This window comes from Petaurus breviceps, unplaced genomic scaffold (assembly GCF_028583685.1).
Source record: "Petaurus breviceps papuanus isolate PSGF00001 unplaced genomic scaffold, PetGlider_PUasm1.0 186, whole genome shotgun sequence".
Lineage (NCBI taxonomy): Eukaryota > Metazoa > Chordata > Mammalia > Diprotodontia > Petauridae > Petaurus > Petaurus breviceps.
In genome coordinates this window covers 49,429,778-49,447,468 of record NW_027185798.1, presented here as the reverse complement: position 1 = coordinate 49,447,468, position 17,691 = coordinate 49,429,778, and the positions used below count along the sequence as shown (strand labels likewise).

Sequence of the window (17,691 nt, the reverse complement as noted above, 5' to 3'; positions counted from 1 at the left end):
AAGAAAGAAAGAAAGAAAGAAAGAAAGAAAGAAAGAAAGAAAGAAAGAAAGAAAGAAAGAAAGAAAGAAAGAAAGAAAGAAAGAAAGAAAGAAAAGAAGGAAGAAAGGAAGGAAGAGAAAGAAAGACGGACAGAAAGAAGGACAGACAGAAAGAAAGATGAACAGAAAGAAAGGAATGAAGGAAAATATAAAGGAAGGAAGGAGAAAAAACTAGTAGCAACATACTAAGAATTCTCAAATATTTCAATTTAATGATTGCATGCTAGTATGGCTCCCTTCAGTTTTAGGAAAATGGGAAGGTTACAAGGGTTGAATGGGTCACTATAAGTTTCGTGAAACTGCATTGGCAAGTTTTTTGTTTGTTTGGGGGAATTTGATTGGGAGTTAAAGGATACTACAAATTCTGAATCACTAAATATCACCTAAAGAGAACTGAAGAAGATGAAAGTGAGTAGGAGTCATGAAAAAGAATCATTGTAAATGAAGTCATTAAAAAATGTATGAGCAAGAAGGATGATGGACTAGTGTTAGTCATTTGGACAGAGCAAGGGATACTAGACAGAGAATCCATGGTGTCCACTTGAATCCTTGTGATGTCAAGAAGTGACTGAAGTTCCCAAAATACTAAGTAACCCCCTATGGAAAACTGAGGGTGAGACAAAGAATAGGAATCACATAGGATGAATAATGCCAGGTTGTGCAGTGGGTAGAATACTGGGCCTAGAGGTTTGTTTCTGCCTGTGTTGTTTGTCCTCAGTTTCAGGGGCTGGAGGTGACTCCCACAGAGTTCAGGGGTTTGAACCAAACCATCTTGGAGCCAGTCAGAATGGCACAGTCAGTCAGCCTGACACAGACGTCCTGAGAAGCCTGGGTTCTTAGGAACTCAAGTCCAAGGAGGGTTTTGGTACTTGGAAATGGGACTACCCTCTAGGGGGAGTGAGCTAAACTATGAACAGTCTTCCCCTCCCCAAAGAATGAGGTGTACAAAAGGGGGAAGGGGGATTAGGCCTCCCATATATTACAGAAGAAAGCTTATATATTTGTTATTATGCTTCCTGTAGCAAAAATTACTTTGTAAAAAGAAATGTTCTGTGGTACACGTGGAGCCCCATCTTTGCTTTTGTATGAACCCATACCATAGAGAGACTGAGGCAGCTGGTGCTGGGCCTAGAATCAAGAAGGCCTGAGTTCAAATCCAGCCTTAGACACTCACTAGCTGTGTAACCCCAGGCAAGTCATTTAACCTCTGATTGCCTTAATCCATTGGAAAAGGACATGGAAAACCACTCCAGTTTCATTGCCAAGAAAATCCCATAAAGGGTCACAGTCAGACATGACTAAAATGACATCAATAGAGAGGTTCTCTGCCCATAACTTGGTTATTTTTTTTAAAATAGAATCTTAGTCTAAGAGATCCTAAAGAAATCTGGAAATGTTTTTAAGGTCACAAATGTAGTCAGTTCCATTGGTACAATTTTCCAAACGTTTTTCATTTGATTGGCTTTAAGATTTAAATACTTGCTATTTCTTTTATTATTGAACTCTGTGTGGTGTGGTATACTAATGTGTTCTGTTACTGAATACCATATGAGCAAGTCCTGGTATTAAGTTTGCTTTGAGAAATCAGGAATCACTAAGTCACTCCTGTCTAGTAGAAATGTTGATATTGTTCTTCTGGGCATTTAGGCAGACCTAGATGGTTTGCCTTTTGTGAAAGCCAAACAGAATTGCAAAACTGTCCATCAGACAAGTAGGTACAGGGATGAGGTAAAGAATTTCATCTACTTGGGGATTTGGGGCACAAGTATTCTCACCCCAAGAAGCTGCTGGGCATTTTGCTTTCACAAAAAGGGGTAACAGCCTTTGATTGGCTGCTTAAGTCTTTAAAAGTAGTGAGGAGCCATTTACTCTCCTTTCCACAATCTTTCAACTATGTTCTATCTTATCTGTTGTACCAAGCAGATAGATCTGGAAGGTTCCTTCTAGTTTCAAAATTTTGTGGCTGTCTTGATTTGCTACATAATGTTCTACAGTGTTTTACACATAGCAGGGGCTCAAAAATGCTTCTTGTACCCAGCATGGATGCCATGAATTAAACTGGATAGAGGGGAAGGAGTTGATTCTTTTACCCTAGCTCAGAAAAATGGGTCTGGTGGTGTTTGTTTCTGTTCTGTTTGGTTTATCTTCAGTTTCAGGTACAGATAGACCAGACCTGTGATTAGAGCCATGATGACCTTGGAGCTGGATTACTGGCCAGATGGTACAACCAACTAGACTGGCATGGAAACCTAGGGTATCTGGGACTTGAGCCTGAGGAGGGTTTTGGACTTGGAACTTGGGACTGTCTTCTATGGGAACTGAGTGAAGCTATGAACCTAATCCCTTACCCTCCCCAGAGACTGAGGTATAAGAAGAAAGGGGGATTATTCCTCCTATGGGTTAATGGGAGTAAATTTATATATTTGCTATCATACCTTTTGAAATGAATATTTCTGGGTTACATAGAGTTGCAAAACACTTTACCTACATTTTAAAGCACTTTACCTCTTGGGGATCCTCACTTTCTTCTATAAAACAAGGGGAATAGACTAAAGGATCTGGAAGGTTCCTTCTAGCTTCAAAATTTTGTAATTGTCTTGATATGGTTTCAAATGCAATAGCCTTGATTTGCTACATACAGTTCTACAGTGTTTTGAACATAGTAGGGGCTCAAAAATGCTTCTTGTAAATATTAATGAATGAATGAAAAGAGTAAATCAAAGGAAGGTCCCAATGACATAAATCTGCTTGCTAATCAGCACTCTTATGAAGTAACTTAAGAAAAAAAAAATAGTAAAAGCGTACCGGCTGCTGGGCTTCTTCAGCCTTCATCAGATCCTCATACACTTCTCCCCCTTCATCTTCTCCATAAACACAGTCATACAAGTCTTCTTCATCATCTGCACGAGTTTCACTAAAACCAAGGGAAATTATTGTAAAGGTCAATCTCTAGTATGCAAAACATGTAATGAAAGACAGAAATACCTCTCCCTGTATCTTGTTATTTTTTTTAAGCAGCCTTAAGAAAGGAAGAAACAAGACAGAATGAATGGAAGGAGCTGTGGCCTAGGAGTCAGGGGCCCCAGGTTCACTCATTTAATGGACTAAAATGGAGTTTGAGTCCTGATACTGTTTGGGTGAGTCACTGAATCCCCATACCCACTGAGTCCCTCTCTGAACTTTAGTTTCCTCATCTATAAAAACGATTATAATATATAACTCATAAGAACTGATGCAAAGTGAAATGAACAGAACCAGGGGAACACTGTACACAGTAATAGCAACATCATACAATGAAGAACTGCAAATGACTTAGCTATTCTCAGCAATACAATGATCCAAGACAATCCCAAGGGATTAATGATGAAGTATACTATCCACCTCCATAGAAAGAACTGATACTATCTAAATACAGACTGAAACATGATTTTTTTTTGCTTTATTTTTTTTATTAGAGTTTTCTTGCACAAAATGACTGATATGGAAATGTTTTACATGGTCAAACATGCATAAAGTATATCGTAATGCTTATCATCTCAGAGAGTGGGGAGGGAAGGTAGGGAGGAATAAAATTTAGATCTCAAATATTTTTTTAAAGTTTTAAAAATTGTTTTAACATGTAGCTGGGGGACAATAAAGTATTATTTTTAAAAATGTGGTAAAACCCTTACAAAATGGGAAAGATTTTAGGCCAGTAACCTCAGTTTACTTGGCCTAAGCTTCCCCCATCTGTAAAATAAGAAGGTTGGACTATATAACCTCTGAGGTGCCTTGTATCTATGAAATTATATGATATAATAAAAGTGATACTAATAGCTATCATTTGTAAAGCACTTTAAGGCTTACAAAGTGCTTTACAAATGAAATATTATTTCATTTTATCTTCACAACAACCTTAGGAGGTAGATGATATTATTATCCCCCACGTTACAGATGAAGAAATTATGGCAGACAGACACACAGTTAGTAAGGGTCTGAGTACTCTCTCCTCTATGCTACCCCCAAAAGAATCACTGTTGATAGAAGAGGTGATATGAGTGCTATTAAAAACATCTATTAGGAGCTATTCTAATCCCTTATGTTTTCTTTGGACAGTAGGATGGGTAAGTTATCCCCAACAGTGGAGAATCTGCATTGTCTTTTAAAGACCACTGGTGAACCAGTCAATGCTAAACATTCATAGTACAGAAATTATCTCTTATATTTATCTAAATACATCATGTTCAGAACCACGATTTCATCAGGGTCAGAAAAACCTGGTGTGCAATGCCCAGACTCCCTTCACAGATAAAGATCAACAATTTCTCCTCAATTTATAATCTTTTAGTTGCCTGGGAGCAGCAAAAGCTTAAGCAATTTGTTCTTGTTGACACAGATAGAATGTGTTAGAGGCAGACCTTGGAGAAAGGTCTTCCTAACACTAAGACTGGACCTCTATCTACTTCACCATTATACTGCTAGGCTAAGGTCACACAGCTAGCATTTACTAACGATAGAACCAAGTCTTGAACCTACATGTTCTAACTCCAAGTCATAACCTATGACCAGTAGACCAAGTCACCACTTGACTTCTCCTCTTGTCAGATGTGCATGAAGCCTCTTCTGGTTCTCCTTGAGAGTGTCTTCCTTCTGAAATTATCTCCAAATTATCCCATACATATTTATTTATACATCTGTGCATTTTGTATCTGGAATTCCCCACCTTGAGAAAATCACATGTCTATACTCCTACCCTATCATTATAAACATGTTCAAAGGTAAATATTAATTATTTTCTTTCATATTGGCCATTTCAGATTATCCACAACTCTGTTCCTTTCTAATAGCAAGTAATCAAAAGGTGATTATTTAGGAGAAAAAAAAACTCTATTCTCTGTGCTACCCCAAAACGAATCACTGCCCATAATATAAGGTGATATGACTGCCATTAAAAACATCTGTGAAGAGCTATTATAATCCTTCATGGTTTTTTTGAGAAGTAGGATGGGTCACTTCTCTCCAACACTGAGAATCTACTCTACCTTCAGACCATTAAAGATCACCCTGGTGATCCAGTTAATGCTGAACCTTCACAGTACAGAAATCCTCTATTTAATCTAAACATAGATATAGAGTTGCATGCTTTCATGTTCTACCTCAGTAGACTATGAGTTCCTTGAAACTGGGGACTTTTTTTAACTTCCTTGCATCTCCAACACTTAACACAGTGCTTAGTATATAGTAAGTGCTTAATGAATATTTGTTAACTTGACTCTAAGGGATATAATAATACTTAGGCTCATAATTTCATTATTAAAGGGAACTCCTGAATGAGAAAACTCCCTCTACCAATGCAGCCTGGTACTTCTTAATTTATGGTCTTAGAGAGTTGATGAGCTCACTCAGAAATTAAGTGATCTGGCCAGATTCATGCCCCCAGGATGTTTTCAAAGTGGCCCTTGATCTCAGATCTGCTTAATTTCAAAGTTGGGTCTCCATTCGTTATGCAACAATACCTCTCAAATTATACTATAAACCCATCTCTTCCAGTTTGTTCTCACTGAAGCTGGACGTTACCATCCCCTCTATGAGTTCTGTAACTGATGCTTTAAAACTGAGTAAATTTTCAAGAGAATGGAGAGGATATGACTGCACATTATAGCCTATACTGAATTGCTTGCCTTCTCAGTGAGTGGAGAGGGGATGAAGGGAAAGAAGCTGGAACTCAAAGTTTTTTTTTTTTTTTTGCCTTTTGGAGGGCAATTGGGGTTAAGTAACTTGCACAAGGTCACACGCCTAGTTTTGTGTGTGTGTGTGTGTGTTAAGTGTCTGAGGCAGAACCGAACTCAGGTCCTCCTGACTCTGGGGCTGGCACTTTACTCACTGTGCCACCTAGCTGCCCGTGTAGAACTCAAAAGTTTTGAAAATGAACCTTGAAGATTGTTTTTGCATGTAACTGGGGAAAAATAAAATACAAATAAATTTTTTTAAAAAGAGTGGTTCAACCATTTTGCAGCTCTACCAGTAGTGCACTGGTATATCTGTTTTTCCTTAGCTCTTTCAATGATTGTCATTTGCCTTTTCTGTTATCTTTGCCAGGCTGATAGGAGTGAGTTGGAGCCTCACTCTGGCTTTAATTTTCATTTTTTCAGTTATTAGGGATTTGAAACATTTTTATATGATGAATTGCTTAGATTTTTTCTTTTGAAAAATGACTTCTGTATTTATAGATTTAGACAACTAATTCATATGTGTATGTGCATATATATGTGTGTGTATGTATATATATATATGTATTTGTATATATATTACTTTAAAAATAAAATATTTAAAAATAAAATATCTTATTTTAAAAACAAAATATTAAGTTTAAAAAAAAGAATGGAGATGAATTTAATTTAGACATGTTGTTGACAGAACAACACAGATTTATTTCCCGAAATGAACCTCCTTTCTCAAAGAGATCCCTCAGTCACTGCCCTGGGGCTAGACACCACATCATAAAATTGATATTTATAAAAAGAAAGCACAGTAACTTTCACAAATGGGAACATTTTGCCACATAGGTGTGTTTGTGTTGGTTGGTGTATACAAGAGCCTCTGTGAATGTAGGTAGGTGGGTACAGAAGCAGTGGTTTGGAGAGGGGTTGCTTGGAAGGAGGGAAGAAGAAATTTAAGGGAAAAAGGAATAATTGTTGAGAGGAGTTTCTGAGGGAAGAATTTTGTGGGGAACGATTACTCCAAGGGCAATTACAGATGTTCTAACTGCAGAGCAGTTATTTGATTAGACAACCTCAAGACCCAGTGTTTTTCTCTATGCTTTTCGTTTTCTGAGATCGTTAGATAGCTTGCCAACTCTCCTCAGATCCCAAGATGGGCTGATCCTTGGCTACTTCTCCCAGACAAGTGCATGGGGTTTCTTCCCTGAATGCATTTGAGAAGTTCAATTATTTTTGGTTAACCAGTAAAGAGTTGACTCAAATACTTATGCAATTGTTTAACACTATATTAAAGAGAGATTTTTTTTCTCCTAAAAAAAAAATCACCTTTTGATTACTTGAGCTATAAGGAAAATAAAATTGTAGATAATCCAAAATGGCCAATATGAAAGAAAATAATTAATATTTTACCTTTGAATGAGTTTATAATAATGATGGGGTAGGAGTGTAGACATGTGATTTTCTCAGAGTGGGGAATTCCAGGTTTAAAAATTCCTCCCAGAGATCAATAGCTCTTGTACAAGTTAGTGTTTTGGAGAGGGGCTTTGGGGTACTGACACATGGTATGAGTGGCTTGCTGTAGCTGGTCAGGTAAAAGGCAGGACCTAAATTCATGTCTTTCTGACTCAAAGGCTAAACTTCTGGTGATTCTTCCACATTGCCCCTCAGTCATAATAATGATAAGAAGAACTTTTTAATAGCGTTTTGACATTCACAAAAGGCTTTACAACTTTATCTCATGTGATCCTCACAAGACCATGAAGTGGAGACATTTAGTGTTACTCTCACTAAGGGTCAGACAGGTTGGCTGAATTTCCTATGGTGATATGCACAGTAAGTCAAAGGTCTCTCTGAATTGAACTAAGGCCTCTTTGAAGTCAAATCCAGAATTCTTTCAATTATGCTATATAATTTCAATAGCTAATGTTTCTACAGTATCTTAAAGTTCACAAAACATTATATAGAGACAGATGGAAGAACAGAAAGGCAGATAGATGGATGAATATTTTCTCATAACCACAAACCCCATGAGGTAGATGCTATCATTACCCCTATATTATAGATGAGGAAACTGAGTAGAGGTTAAGTGACTTGCCCAGGGTCACATGGCTAGTAAATGCCTGATGTAGGACTTGATCTCAATTCTTACTGGCTCTAAGCTCAGTACTCTATCCACTACAACATCAACCTGCCTGCCAAGGCCAATTTTTATTTCTATTTAGATAAAGGCATATCTAAGTCCAGGGCAGCTAGGTGGCACACTGGATAAAGCACCAGGCCTGGAGTCAGAAAGACTTAGCTTTCTGAGTTCAAATCTGACCTCACACACTGAATAGTTGTGTGACCCTGAGCAAGTCACTTCACCCTGTTTACCTCAGTTTCCTTATCTTTAAAATGAGTTGGAGCAGAAAATGGCAAAATCACTCTAGTATCAGACAAGAAAACCCCAATGAGGGCATGAAGGATCAAACACAATTGAAATGGCTGAACAAAAACAGTATCTGAGTCCCAGAGAAGTCACTTATAATGAAGCTTAATTGTGAGGATTTGCTTGACTCAGAAAAAGCTGCAGTACTGTCCAGTTCTGCCCCCCTACTCTGCTCACTCATCCCTGAAATCGACTTTTTTACGCTGAGTTTGGGCCTGTTTTTCTTTTGTTTTCTGACAGCAGTTCAAGGTCTGACTTATCTGAAACTTTCTGTGGAGCCAGTTGAGAGTGCTTCAAAGTACAGCTCTGTGTACAAAATAAGCAGACAGGACTGAGTGCCAGCAAAGACAGAATCAAGCTCATTGAGTGTCAGAAGGAGAAAACAGGAAGAGGTCATGGACTCAAGGATGAAAAGAGGGGAAAGTATGAGTAAGACACAATGGAGTGCCGGAGAGAGCCCCAAAGTGAAGACTGCAGGATAGATGCTGTCAATACATGTAAAATCAAAATTACTACAGAGAAATAAAGCTAGATAAATACACTTACAGATAAATCAACCTGGGCAATTCATCAGAAGTAAGACAGATCAAGGAGCGTGACCTCTCCCATCTCCCCACTCCAGTCCGTCCTCCATTCAGGGGTCAAAGCGTTCTTCCTTAAGCGCAAGTTTGACAATGTCACCCCATCCTTGTTCGATAAACTCCAGTGGTTCCAGGATAGAATATAAAATGCTCTGTTTTCTTAACCTGAACCCTTCCCACTCTCAGCTTCTTCACATCTTACCTTCCTCCTTCACCCTACAATACTCTGTGATCGTGTGACATTGGTCTCCTTGCTCATCCATACTCAAGGTGCCATGTCCCAACTCTGAGCATTTTCACTAGCTGTACCCCATGGCCAGAACTCCCTCGATCCTCATCTCTACCTTCAGATCTCCCTGGCTTCCTTCAAGTCTCAGCTAGAATCCTGCCATCTACAGGAAGCCTTTCTCAGTCCCCTTAAGTTCTAGTGCCTTCCCTTTGAGATTATCTGTAGTTTATCCTGTACATACCTTATCTGTATATAGTTGTTTACATATTGTCTCCTCTATCAGACAATGAGCAACTTGAGATCAAGGACTGTCTTTTGCCATTCTTTGTATCCTCAGAGTTTAGCACAGTGCCTGGCATGTAGTAACCACTTAACAAATGCTTGTTGAGTGACTAACATAAAACAATATGCAAAGTCAGACACCAAAGATGGAGGCAACAAGGCAACAATAAAGATCTGGACCTGGAGTCAGTAAGATGTGAGTTCAAATTCTCTCTCAGATACTTACTAGGCTCTGCCCTGGGCAAATGATTTAGCTTCTTTCAGCTTCTGTTTCTTTAAAAAATAAAGATATAATAGCACTGTCCTTACAAGCTTGTAGTGAGGATCAAATGAAATAACATGTGTAAAACACTTTGCAAGTATTAAAGCATTATATAAGAGCTAGCTATTTATTTATTATAATAGAGATCTGGCCTTGGATGCAAAAAAGACCTAGTTTCAAGCCCCTTTGCCTACCCCTACTGGCTGTGTGACCCGGGTCAAGTCACTTAACCACTCAATAATCTAAACAATTCTCTAAGATTCTAAATTGTAGAGAAGGTATCGACCTGCATTGATGGAGGAATTTTCCTCATCTGAGAGGCCATCCTCGTTCATATGAATAAAATCATACTCTTGTTCCCATCCCAATCCCAATGAAGCAGTAAACTATTATTATTTCTGTGATAATTTAACATTTCAGAGTAGCATGACCATAGATCCCGCCATTAAGAATCTATTCTGATATCATTTCCACTTTTAGACTCTGGTAGGCAGAAAAGAAATCCACTCTCCCTCCCTTCCCCCCCCACAAAAAAAAACCACAGGCCAATTCATTAAAGCACTAGAAATAACACATTTTCCTCTAACAGCTTACTTTTTGTCGGTTCGTTTGTTTTTAACAATTTAACCCAATAGCCACATTATAAAATTATCATCCACTTTGATAGATGTCAAAATTCTTCTCCTGCTCAGCATCCCTTGTAGGGTTGTAGGGTGGGGGAAGGAAACTGAGGGGAGGAGGAAAGGGTAGCTCTAGATAAGAACTGACAAAATTGGCTTTGAAAATGTGAAAATTGTCTTTTTAAAAAGGTGCTACATTTATTAACCTTGTCACTATAAATAAGAAAAAAAAATGACACCAAGATTAAGGTGTTACAATATGTCTTCTCACTTCTCCACCCTCATACCCAGTCAGTCACCAGCTGTAGGGGAAGGAGGAAGAGACCACAGTCATGAATACAGACTGGACTGAGAATCAGGATACCCTGGTCAAATCCTGCCACACACAACAGTTGTGTAACCTTGGCAAAGTCCCTTAACCTCTCAGACCATCAGATTCCTCATATGGAAAATGAGAATACTAATACTACCCGTTGATAAGATCTTTGATAAAAAAAAACTGAAAGGGACCACAGAAAACATCTAGCTGAATTTTTAATGTTTTACAGAAGATGAAAATGACGCCCAGGGAGATTAAGTGATTTATGCAAGGCCCCACAGGTAGTAAGCATTAGAGGTAATATTTGTACCCAGGGCCTCTGATTCTAGAACCACTGAACTTTCCCCCTGTACCACACTGACTACCTTCATAGGGTTGTTGTAAAGAAAGCACTTTATGGCCCTTAAAATGTTATAGAAATATGGCCCATTATTGATTATTATATTATTACTCACGGACACTGTAGCTTCTTAACTATTATTTCATACAGCTCCTTTGAAATCCACCCTGTAAATTTAGGTTAGTCTTTCCCTACCCTCATTGTTAAAGCTTAGTAGTCCTTCCTCTGCTACTTCAAAAAGATTTTTTACAATCTTCCTTTCTACCCTTTGCCCTTTCTTCTTTTTTTAGATTTCAACAATCGCCTTCCAAAGCCATGGTCTCACAGTTCTTTTACCTCCTGGAGTCCAATGATCATTTCAGCTACCTACTTGCACAATTACCCATTGTCATCACAAGGAACTGTTCTATGCCCAAGATTTTAAACTCTAAAGATCATTTATATACATAATTTCCTCTTCTTCAACCTAGAGTCAATGCATGAAATGTACAATACAATAAAAAAATTTCTGGATGATTTTTCATATAACCATGGAGTGAAGAAGAAGAGGAAGAAGAAAAAGGAGAAGAATGAGAACAAGAAGAGGAAGAAGAGAAGGAGGATGTGGAATAAGAGGAAGAAAAAGAGGAAGGAGAAGAAGAAAAACCGGGGGAGAAGGAAGAGGAAGAGGAAAAGGAGGACGGAGTATTTATATAGTGCCTACAGTATGCCAAGCATTGTGCTAAGCATAAATGAAATATTATTTCATTTGATTCTCACAATAATCATGGGAATTAGATGCTATCATTGACCCCATTTTACAGCTGAAAAAAACTGAAGCAGACAGCACTTAATGACTTGCCCCAGATCACATAGTTCATAAGTTTCTGAGGTTGGATCTGAACACAGATCTTCCTGAACTTCAGGAACTTACTCAACTTACTATAGTCACTTTGCACGTAACTGCCTAGAGACCTAGTTGCATGAGATCATTTAAAGAAGGCCTCTCCTAAGGAATAGTTACCCCTCATAAATCTTCATCTCTAAATAGACCTCTCTCTCATCTCCAACTACTCATACCTACAGAAACAACCATTCAAAATCAATATTTGCCAAACTCAGTGCCTCATTCTAGCCCAAGAAATATTTCCTCTTCACGACTTCCCTAATTTTGTATTACAGGTACCACCATCATCCCTCTTACCTAGACTTGAGGCAACATAGTCACCTTGGCTCTAGTTTTTCCCCATTCTATTACTCCTTCCATTTGCCCACATCTCAAACCTTGTCTCATTCTGTCATTTCTATCTACTCAATATTTCACATCCATCTTTTCTGTTCCATTCCAATTGCTACTACTGTCAGGTCTGTATTGTCTCAAGTAGATTCTTACTATACTTCCCTAAGTGGTATCCCAGTTTCCAGTACGTTGTCCCTTACTAACCATGCTACACACTACTACCAGAAGGATCTTCCTAAAGTACAGCTCTAATGTGGGGTGAGGGAAATTGGAGAGACGTAGTACAGAAGTCACGTTCTTGTCCCTATCACAATCACAATAAAGTAAACTATTATTATTTCTGTGATAATCTAACATTTCAGAGAAGCATGGCCATCGATTCCCTCATTATTTTCCACAATTTAATTAAGAATCTATTCTGACATCATTTCTACCTTTAGACTCCAGTAGGCAGAAAATAGATCCATTCTCCACCCCCCCAAAAAAAAAACCAAAACAGAAGCCAATTTATTAAAGTACCAGAAACAACACATTTTTCCCTAGGAGCTTACTCCTGATTCAAAACATCTTCAATGGCTCCCTGTTATCTACAAACAAAATCCAAACTCTTTAGACTGGAATTTATAGTCTTCTTTGACATGTTCTCAACCAATTTTGTCTCTAACCTTCTATTACTTCTGTTACTGGACTGTGATACCATGCTTCTATCGGGCCAATAGTGCTTACACTTTTTGCCTTTCTTTATACACACTCTGAGATTCTCCTCTTCTGTGCTGATGCCCACAAAATTTCCTCATCCTCACATGCCCTCCCTCTGATCTCCACTCTCCAAAGCTCTACCCAACACAGAAGCTTATTTCTAACGCCACCATTTTCATAACTTTTTTCTAACTAATGCAATTCCTTTAAACTCCTAGAGCCTTTAATTTATACATAGCTTTTTGTACTCCACATATAATTTCATTTATTATAGTTATTTCTGTATATGAAATCATGCCTATTTGATTGTAAACTTGCAGGGGGTAAGAACTATGTCATAAATCTTTGTATTTCTCAAAGTATCTTGCACATAATAGATTCCTAATAAGAAAATACTTAGTTAATAAATCAATCAATAAATGAGACAAATCAAACAATAGGAAAAAATAGGTGACTTGATTTTGATAAATAATAAGTACATCTCCTGCCTCAATTTACCTAAAGGGGCTCTAGATATAGACATATCACTATCCAATGAAACCCTTCTTGTCTACTTCAGCCCAAAATGACTGCATCCTTTCTCTATCTATTGTGTTCTCTGACAATGCCAAACATTTGTGTATTACTACCTTGAACTGTTCTCTAATTGTGTTCTCGTGTGTGTGTGTGTGTGTGGTGTGTATGTATGTATGTTCAAGTGTTGACACCCCAAGTAAATGATATCTTTGAAGATATTTGGGAATAAACCTATGTATCTTTTTGTTCTACCTGCTTCACCCATGGAAGTTCAGCTTGCCTCTGGGTACACAGTAGCCATGCAATATGTTTGAATTGATTGACTGGCATTCGATGCTTCTTGATCGTTTACAATTGACCCTGTTCTGTCCAGCTCCACAAGCTATGAGTTACAAACTCATCCCATCCTTCATCAGAAAGCATTTCAAAAATGAAATAAACAGTGAGTTACAAAGAAGGCTGAAGTCTTCATTCTGGTTAAATTTTAACATACTCTATTAAGTCAGGAAGGCTTTTGTAGATTTCTTCATCATTGACACTTTCTTCAGTAGGGAATGGTCTGGGGAAAGAAAAAAAAAGAAGTGTAAATGGAAGAAAACGAGATGGTACATAAATTTTAACAAAATATACAATGTGTGCTGTTACTATGTAAATCAAATTCTATTACTATGGCAATTATTCCCTCAGACATGCCCAAAGTGCCCACAGGACTGCTGCCAACTAGCTGCTTCTAAGGTGCACTCAGTTTTCCTTAAGGATGTCCACAGCCTCTGCACAAGCATAATCAGCATCATTATAAATAACAACAATAAGAGCTAGCAAGGATTTGTACAGCACTTAGGGATTGTAAAGCACTTTACAAACTATCATCTCATTTGATCCTCTGCACAACCCTGGGAGGCAGGGGCTGTTATTTTCCTCATTTTATAGATGAGGAAACTGAGGCTAAGGGACTTGTCCAAAACCACACAACTGGTAAGTGACTGAGGCAGGAGTTGAAGTTCAGTGCTCTAGCCACTGTCTCCATGCATTAAGGTTCAATTTAAGCATCTGCAGCAGTTGCTAGTGGCTTGACTCTCCCCTAAATGCATTTAGGATTTCTATCCCCAAGTTTGTCTGTAGTAGCCTCACTTAGAATCACAGAATTGGAGTTTGAGAGTTGAAATGGACCTGGGAGAACATTAGGTTCAAAGCCCTCAGTCTAATGCTGGAAAAACTGGAGAGCCAAGAAGTTAAAAATGGCATGGGTGCAAGGTCACACAGAGGGGAAGTAGAAGATCTGGGCCTAGGAACCAGGTGCCTGACTCTACCCCTAGTGTTCTTTCCACTGTATCACAGACATATGGGTCTCCCCCTAAGCACCTGCTGGCATTTCCTAATTCAGGAAATACCAGCTAGTACAGCCGAGTTTCTTGACATTTGTTAAAAGTATGTTTTAATGAGATCTTTTGTCTTTATATTTCTCACACACACAGCTCTCACTTCCTGCCATTGAACACCTCCTATAACAAAGAAAAACAACTGAGCAAAGATTTCTTGTACATAAATGTATATCCCAATCAGTTCCCCACCTCTCTGACATGAGGGAGAAGGTCTATGTCATTATCTCTTCTCCAGACCTTTCAGTGGTTTTGCCTTGGCTGAGTTCCTTGATTTTAAAAATATGTGCTTCAAGAAAATTCCAATATAGCTAAAACAATCAACACAGACTGATGGGATTTGAACTTTAGACCATGTTAGTTCCATGCTAGGATTTAATTCATTTCCCTAAACTTAAAGCCACTTACATACACACACACATGACATGTATTTCATATATGGTTGCCATTTTTTGTATGCTAACTGAAATCAGTTATAATCACATGTGTATTTTAATTTTACTTTATTGTACCGTGGAGTTTGTAGTATTTATTTTGATAAATTAGGGGAAAGACTAATGGAATTTTAGACTAAGAAGAGGTTTAAGAGACCACCTAGTCCAGTTCCTATATTCTGTTGATTTATAAACTGAGGCCTAGATAAATGAATGACCAAAAATGGAAACATTTGCATATTTTTGCCAACTCAAACATTTGTGACTTATATTTTAAAATGCAGTTCATCATTGTTGACCATATCAGAGAAGAACCACCCACTGCATACTCAACGAATTGGAAACAACACATCTACAATTTGACACAGGACCATCATAACAATAAATCTTACCTAATTCCTGTGGCTAATGCAATAGGTGTACGAGAGAGTCTTGACAGTGTTTCTATGACCTGAGGAAAGAAGAAAATATTGCACTGGATTTGTATTTTCAAGAACCTGAGGTAGCTCGTTCCCCAAAAGATCTTTTTTTTAGTCTAATAATAAAGGTCAACAAAATAAATATGAATGTTTGATGGAATAATCTCAAGGCTCCTAAAGGATTTTTAAAAAGCTTATCAGGTCTAATTTTAAAGATTTCCAGTAAAGATGATCCCTTGATTACCTTTGGATCAAACATTTTAAAACCCCTGTGCCTCAATTTCTACATCTTTAAAAAGAAGAGGTTTGGACTTTTAAAATCCCTAAGGTCTCTTCCAGCTATAGAGCTATGGTCAGCATAGACTTAAAATCAAGTTTATAGATTTAGAGCTGGAAGGATACCCAGAGTCCCTCTTACTCAACTCCCTTATTTTACAAATAAGAAGAATGAGGCCCAGAGAAAGAAAATGATTGGTCCAAAGAAGGACTTGAACCCAAGTTCTCTGACTCCAAACTGAGCATCCTTTCCCCTATACCATAACAGTCCTCCTGACTTCTATTTCAACATTCTATCCACGCAGTGAAGCAACCTCTCTCATGCCTTCCTCTAAAAGATGCAGTGATCACTGGAATAGGACTGGACTTTCTACTCTCATATGCAATACCATATTCATAAAAATCACTCTCTGTTTCTTCATGACTCTGAAAAGTTAAGACCCTGTATAGGTCTTATTTGTGGCCAGGATATGTGGGTAGTTTAAGCAGAAGGACAAAAAACCCCACAAATATTCTCCTCCCCACTACCCATGTCATAAAAAAGAGTAAACAAGAAAATGATAATAAGTGTAGCATAAATCCTATGCATCTATATTTTGAAATGAAAAATAGAAAAGTATCAGATTTGCAAAAAAAAATACTTAGAAGTCTGGATGGTAACATGAAACAATTCCTGCCCTCAAGGGACTTACATTTTGCTGGAAGTACTTACACTCTATAAAAAGGAATCTACTTTGTCAGACTATGCATTCCCAAATTCAGTTTCAGAAAAAATAGTCATTTCAATTATAAGGCCATTAGGAAAGATCACATATTATTCTTCTAGCCTAATGTTGGCACTCCGTCACAGAGTGGACTGATTCTACAACCACTGTAAGAATAGCAGGGTGTCTGCAAATACACTTAGTTTCCACTATCTAGTCTTCATTTCACCCATCACGAGAAAAAAATAGAAAACATTACTTTTCTTCATATAAATAACCAGCAGAGGGAGCCATTTCATAGAATATTATTTTTGTTTTACCATTTAATTCTGCTTAGTAAGTGCAGGCATCTCTGAAAGACTGCTGAGGAAGATGCCCAGACTGACTCCTGTAAATTCTTTTCTAAAGGTTATTTCTTAGTATTCTACAAAGTGTTGGGGGGCGGGGGGTAGGGGAGTAGAGTACAGAGGGTCATACAAGAAATAAGTGCAGTGAAAGAACCAGGAAAAAAACAGAACTGCAACATAATCTTAAACATGAACTCTTCTGCATTCCCTTAAGCTCTGCTACATTATTCAGCATTCTGTCTCAGGTTTTTGTCTCTTTGTCTGCCAGTCTCTGTCTCTGCTGCTCTGTATCTCTCCATGTCTCTGCTATTTTATCTGTCTTTGTCTCTGTCTCTCTCTGTCTCTGTCTCTGTCTGTCTGTCTCTGTCTCTTCCCCAATCCTGGCCCAAACATTAAACACAAGTGCTGCCAAGCCAAATATGTTAGGTCTACTCAATGGGGGTTTTTAACGGCTGTATTTGTTGTTCTTTAAGGTCTATGAGCACAAAATCTTGGCAATCAGTGAACTTTGAACAGGCTGTGTCCCAAAAATAATGCTGGATCCTCAGGTCTCATGTGATCAAATATGATCTCTCTCAGTGAGATAAGAACATGGCTATGCAAATATTTACAAAAGAAAAAGGACCAGGGAAACCATTGAATCTTTGTGTTGATGCAGTCATAGGAACATTCATCGAGCACAGGAACAAGACTTTAGCGCTAGAAGGTGTTACCAACCCAACTCTTTCATTTTAGAGATGAGGAAGCTGAGTTCAGAGATGTTAAGTGACTTTCCCGAAGTCACAAAGGAATTAAATGACAGGGCTACACCTGAACACAGATCTTGTTATTCTAAATCCAACACTTTTCATCATATCATTGTCAAGCAATTGTGTTTCTGAATAATTTTCTGAAATATA

At 38.1% G+C, this 17,691-nt stretch overlaps 1 protein-coding gene across 1 annotated transcript in view; it reads right to left on the bottom strand.

The window, feature by feature from the left end:
* The window catches only part of VAV3 (vav guanine nucleotide exchange factor 3), a 457,197-nt gene that overhangs the window by 242,280 nt on the left and 197,226 nt on the right, over nt 1-17,691 (bottom strand). The window contains exons 3-5 of the mRNA XM_069090495.1: nt 15,439-15,497; nt 13,727-13,792; nt 2,845-2,953 (exon numbers count right to left, since the gene is read on the bottom strand). Of these exons, the coding sequence (XP_068946596.1) occupies nt 2,845-2,953; nt 13,727-13,792; nt 15,439-15,497 (234 nt within the window). The remainder of the gene's footprint in view (nt 1-2,844; nt 2,954-13,726; nt 13,793-15,438; nt 15,498-17,691) is intronic.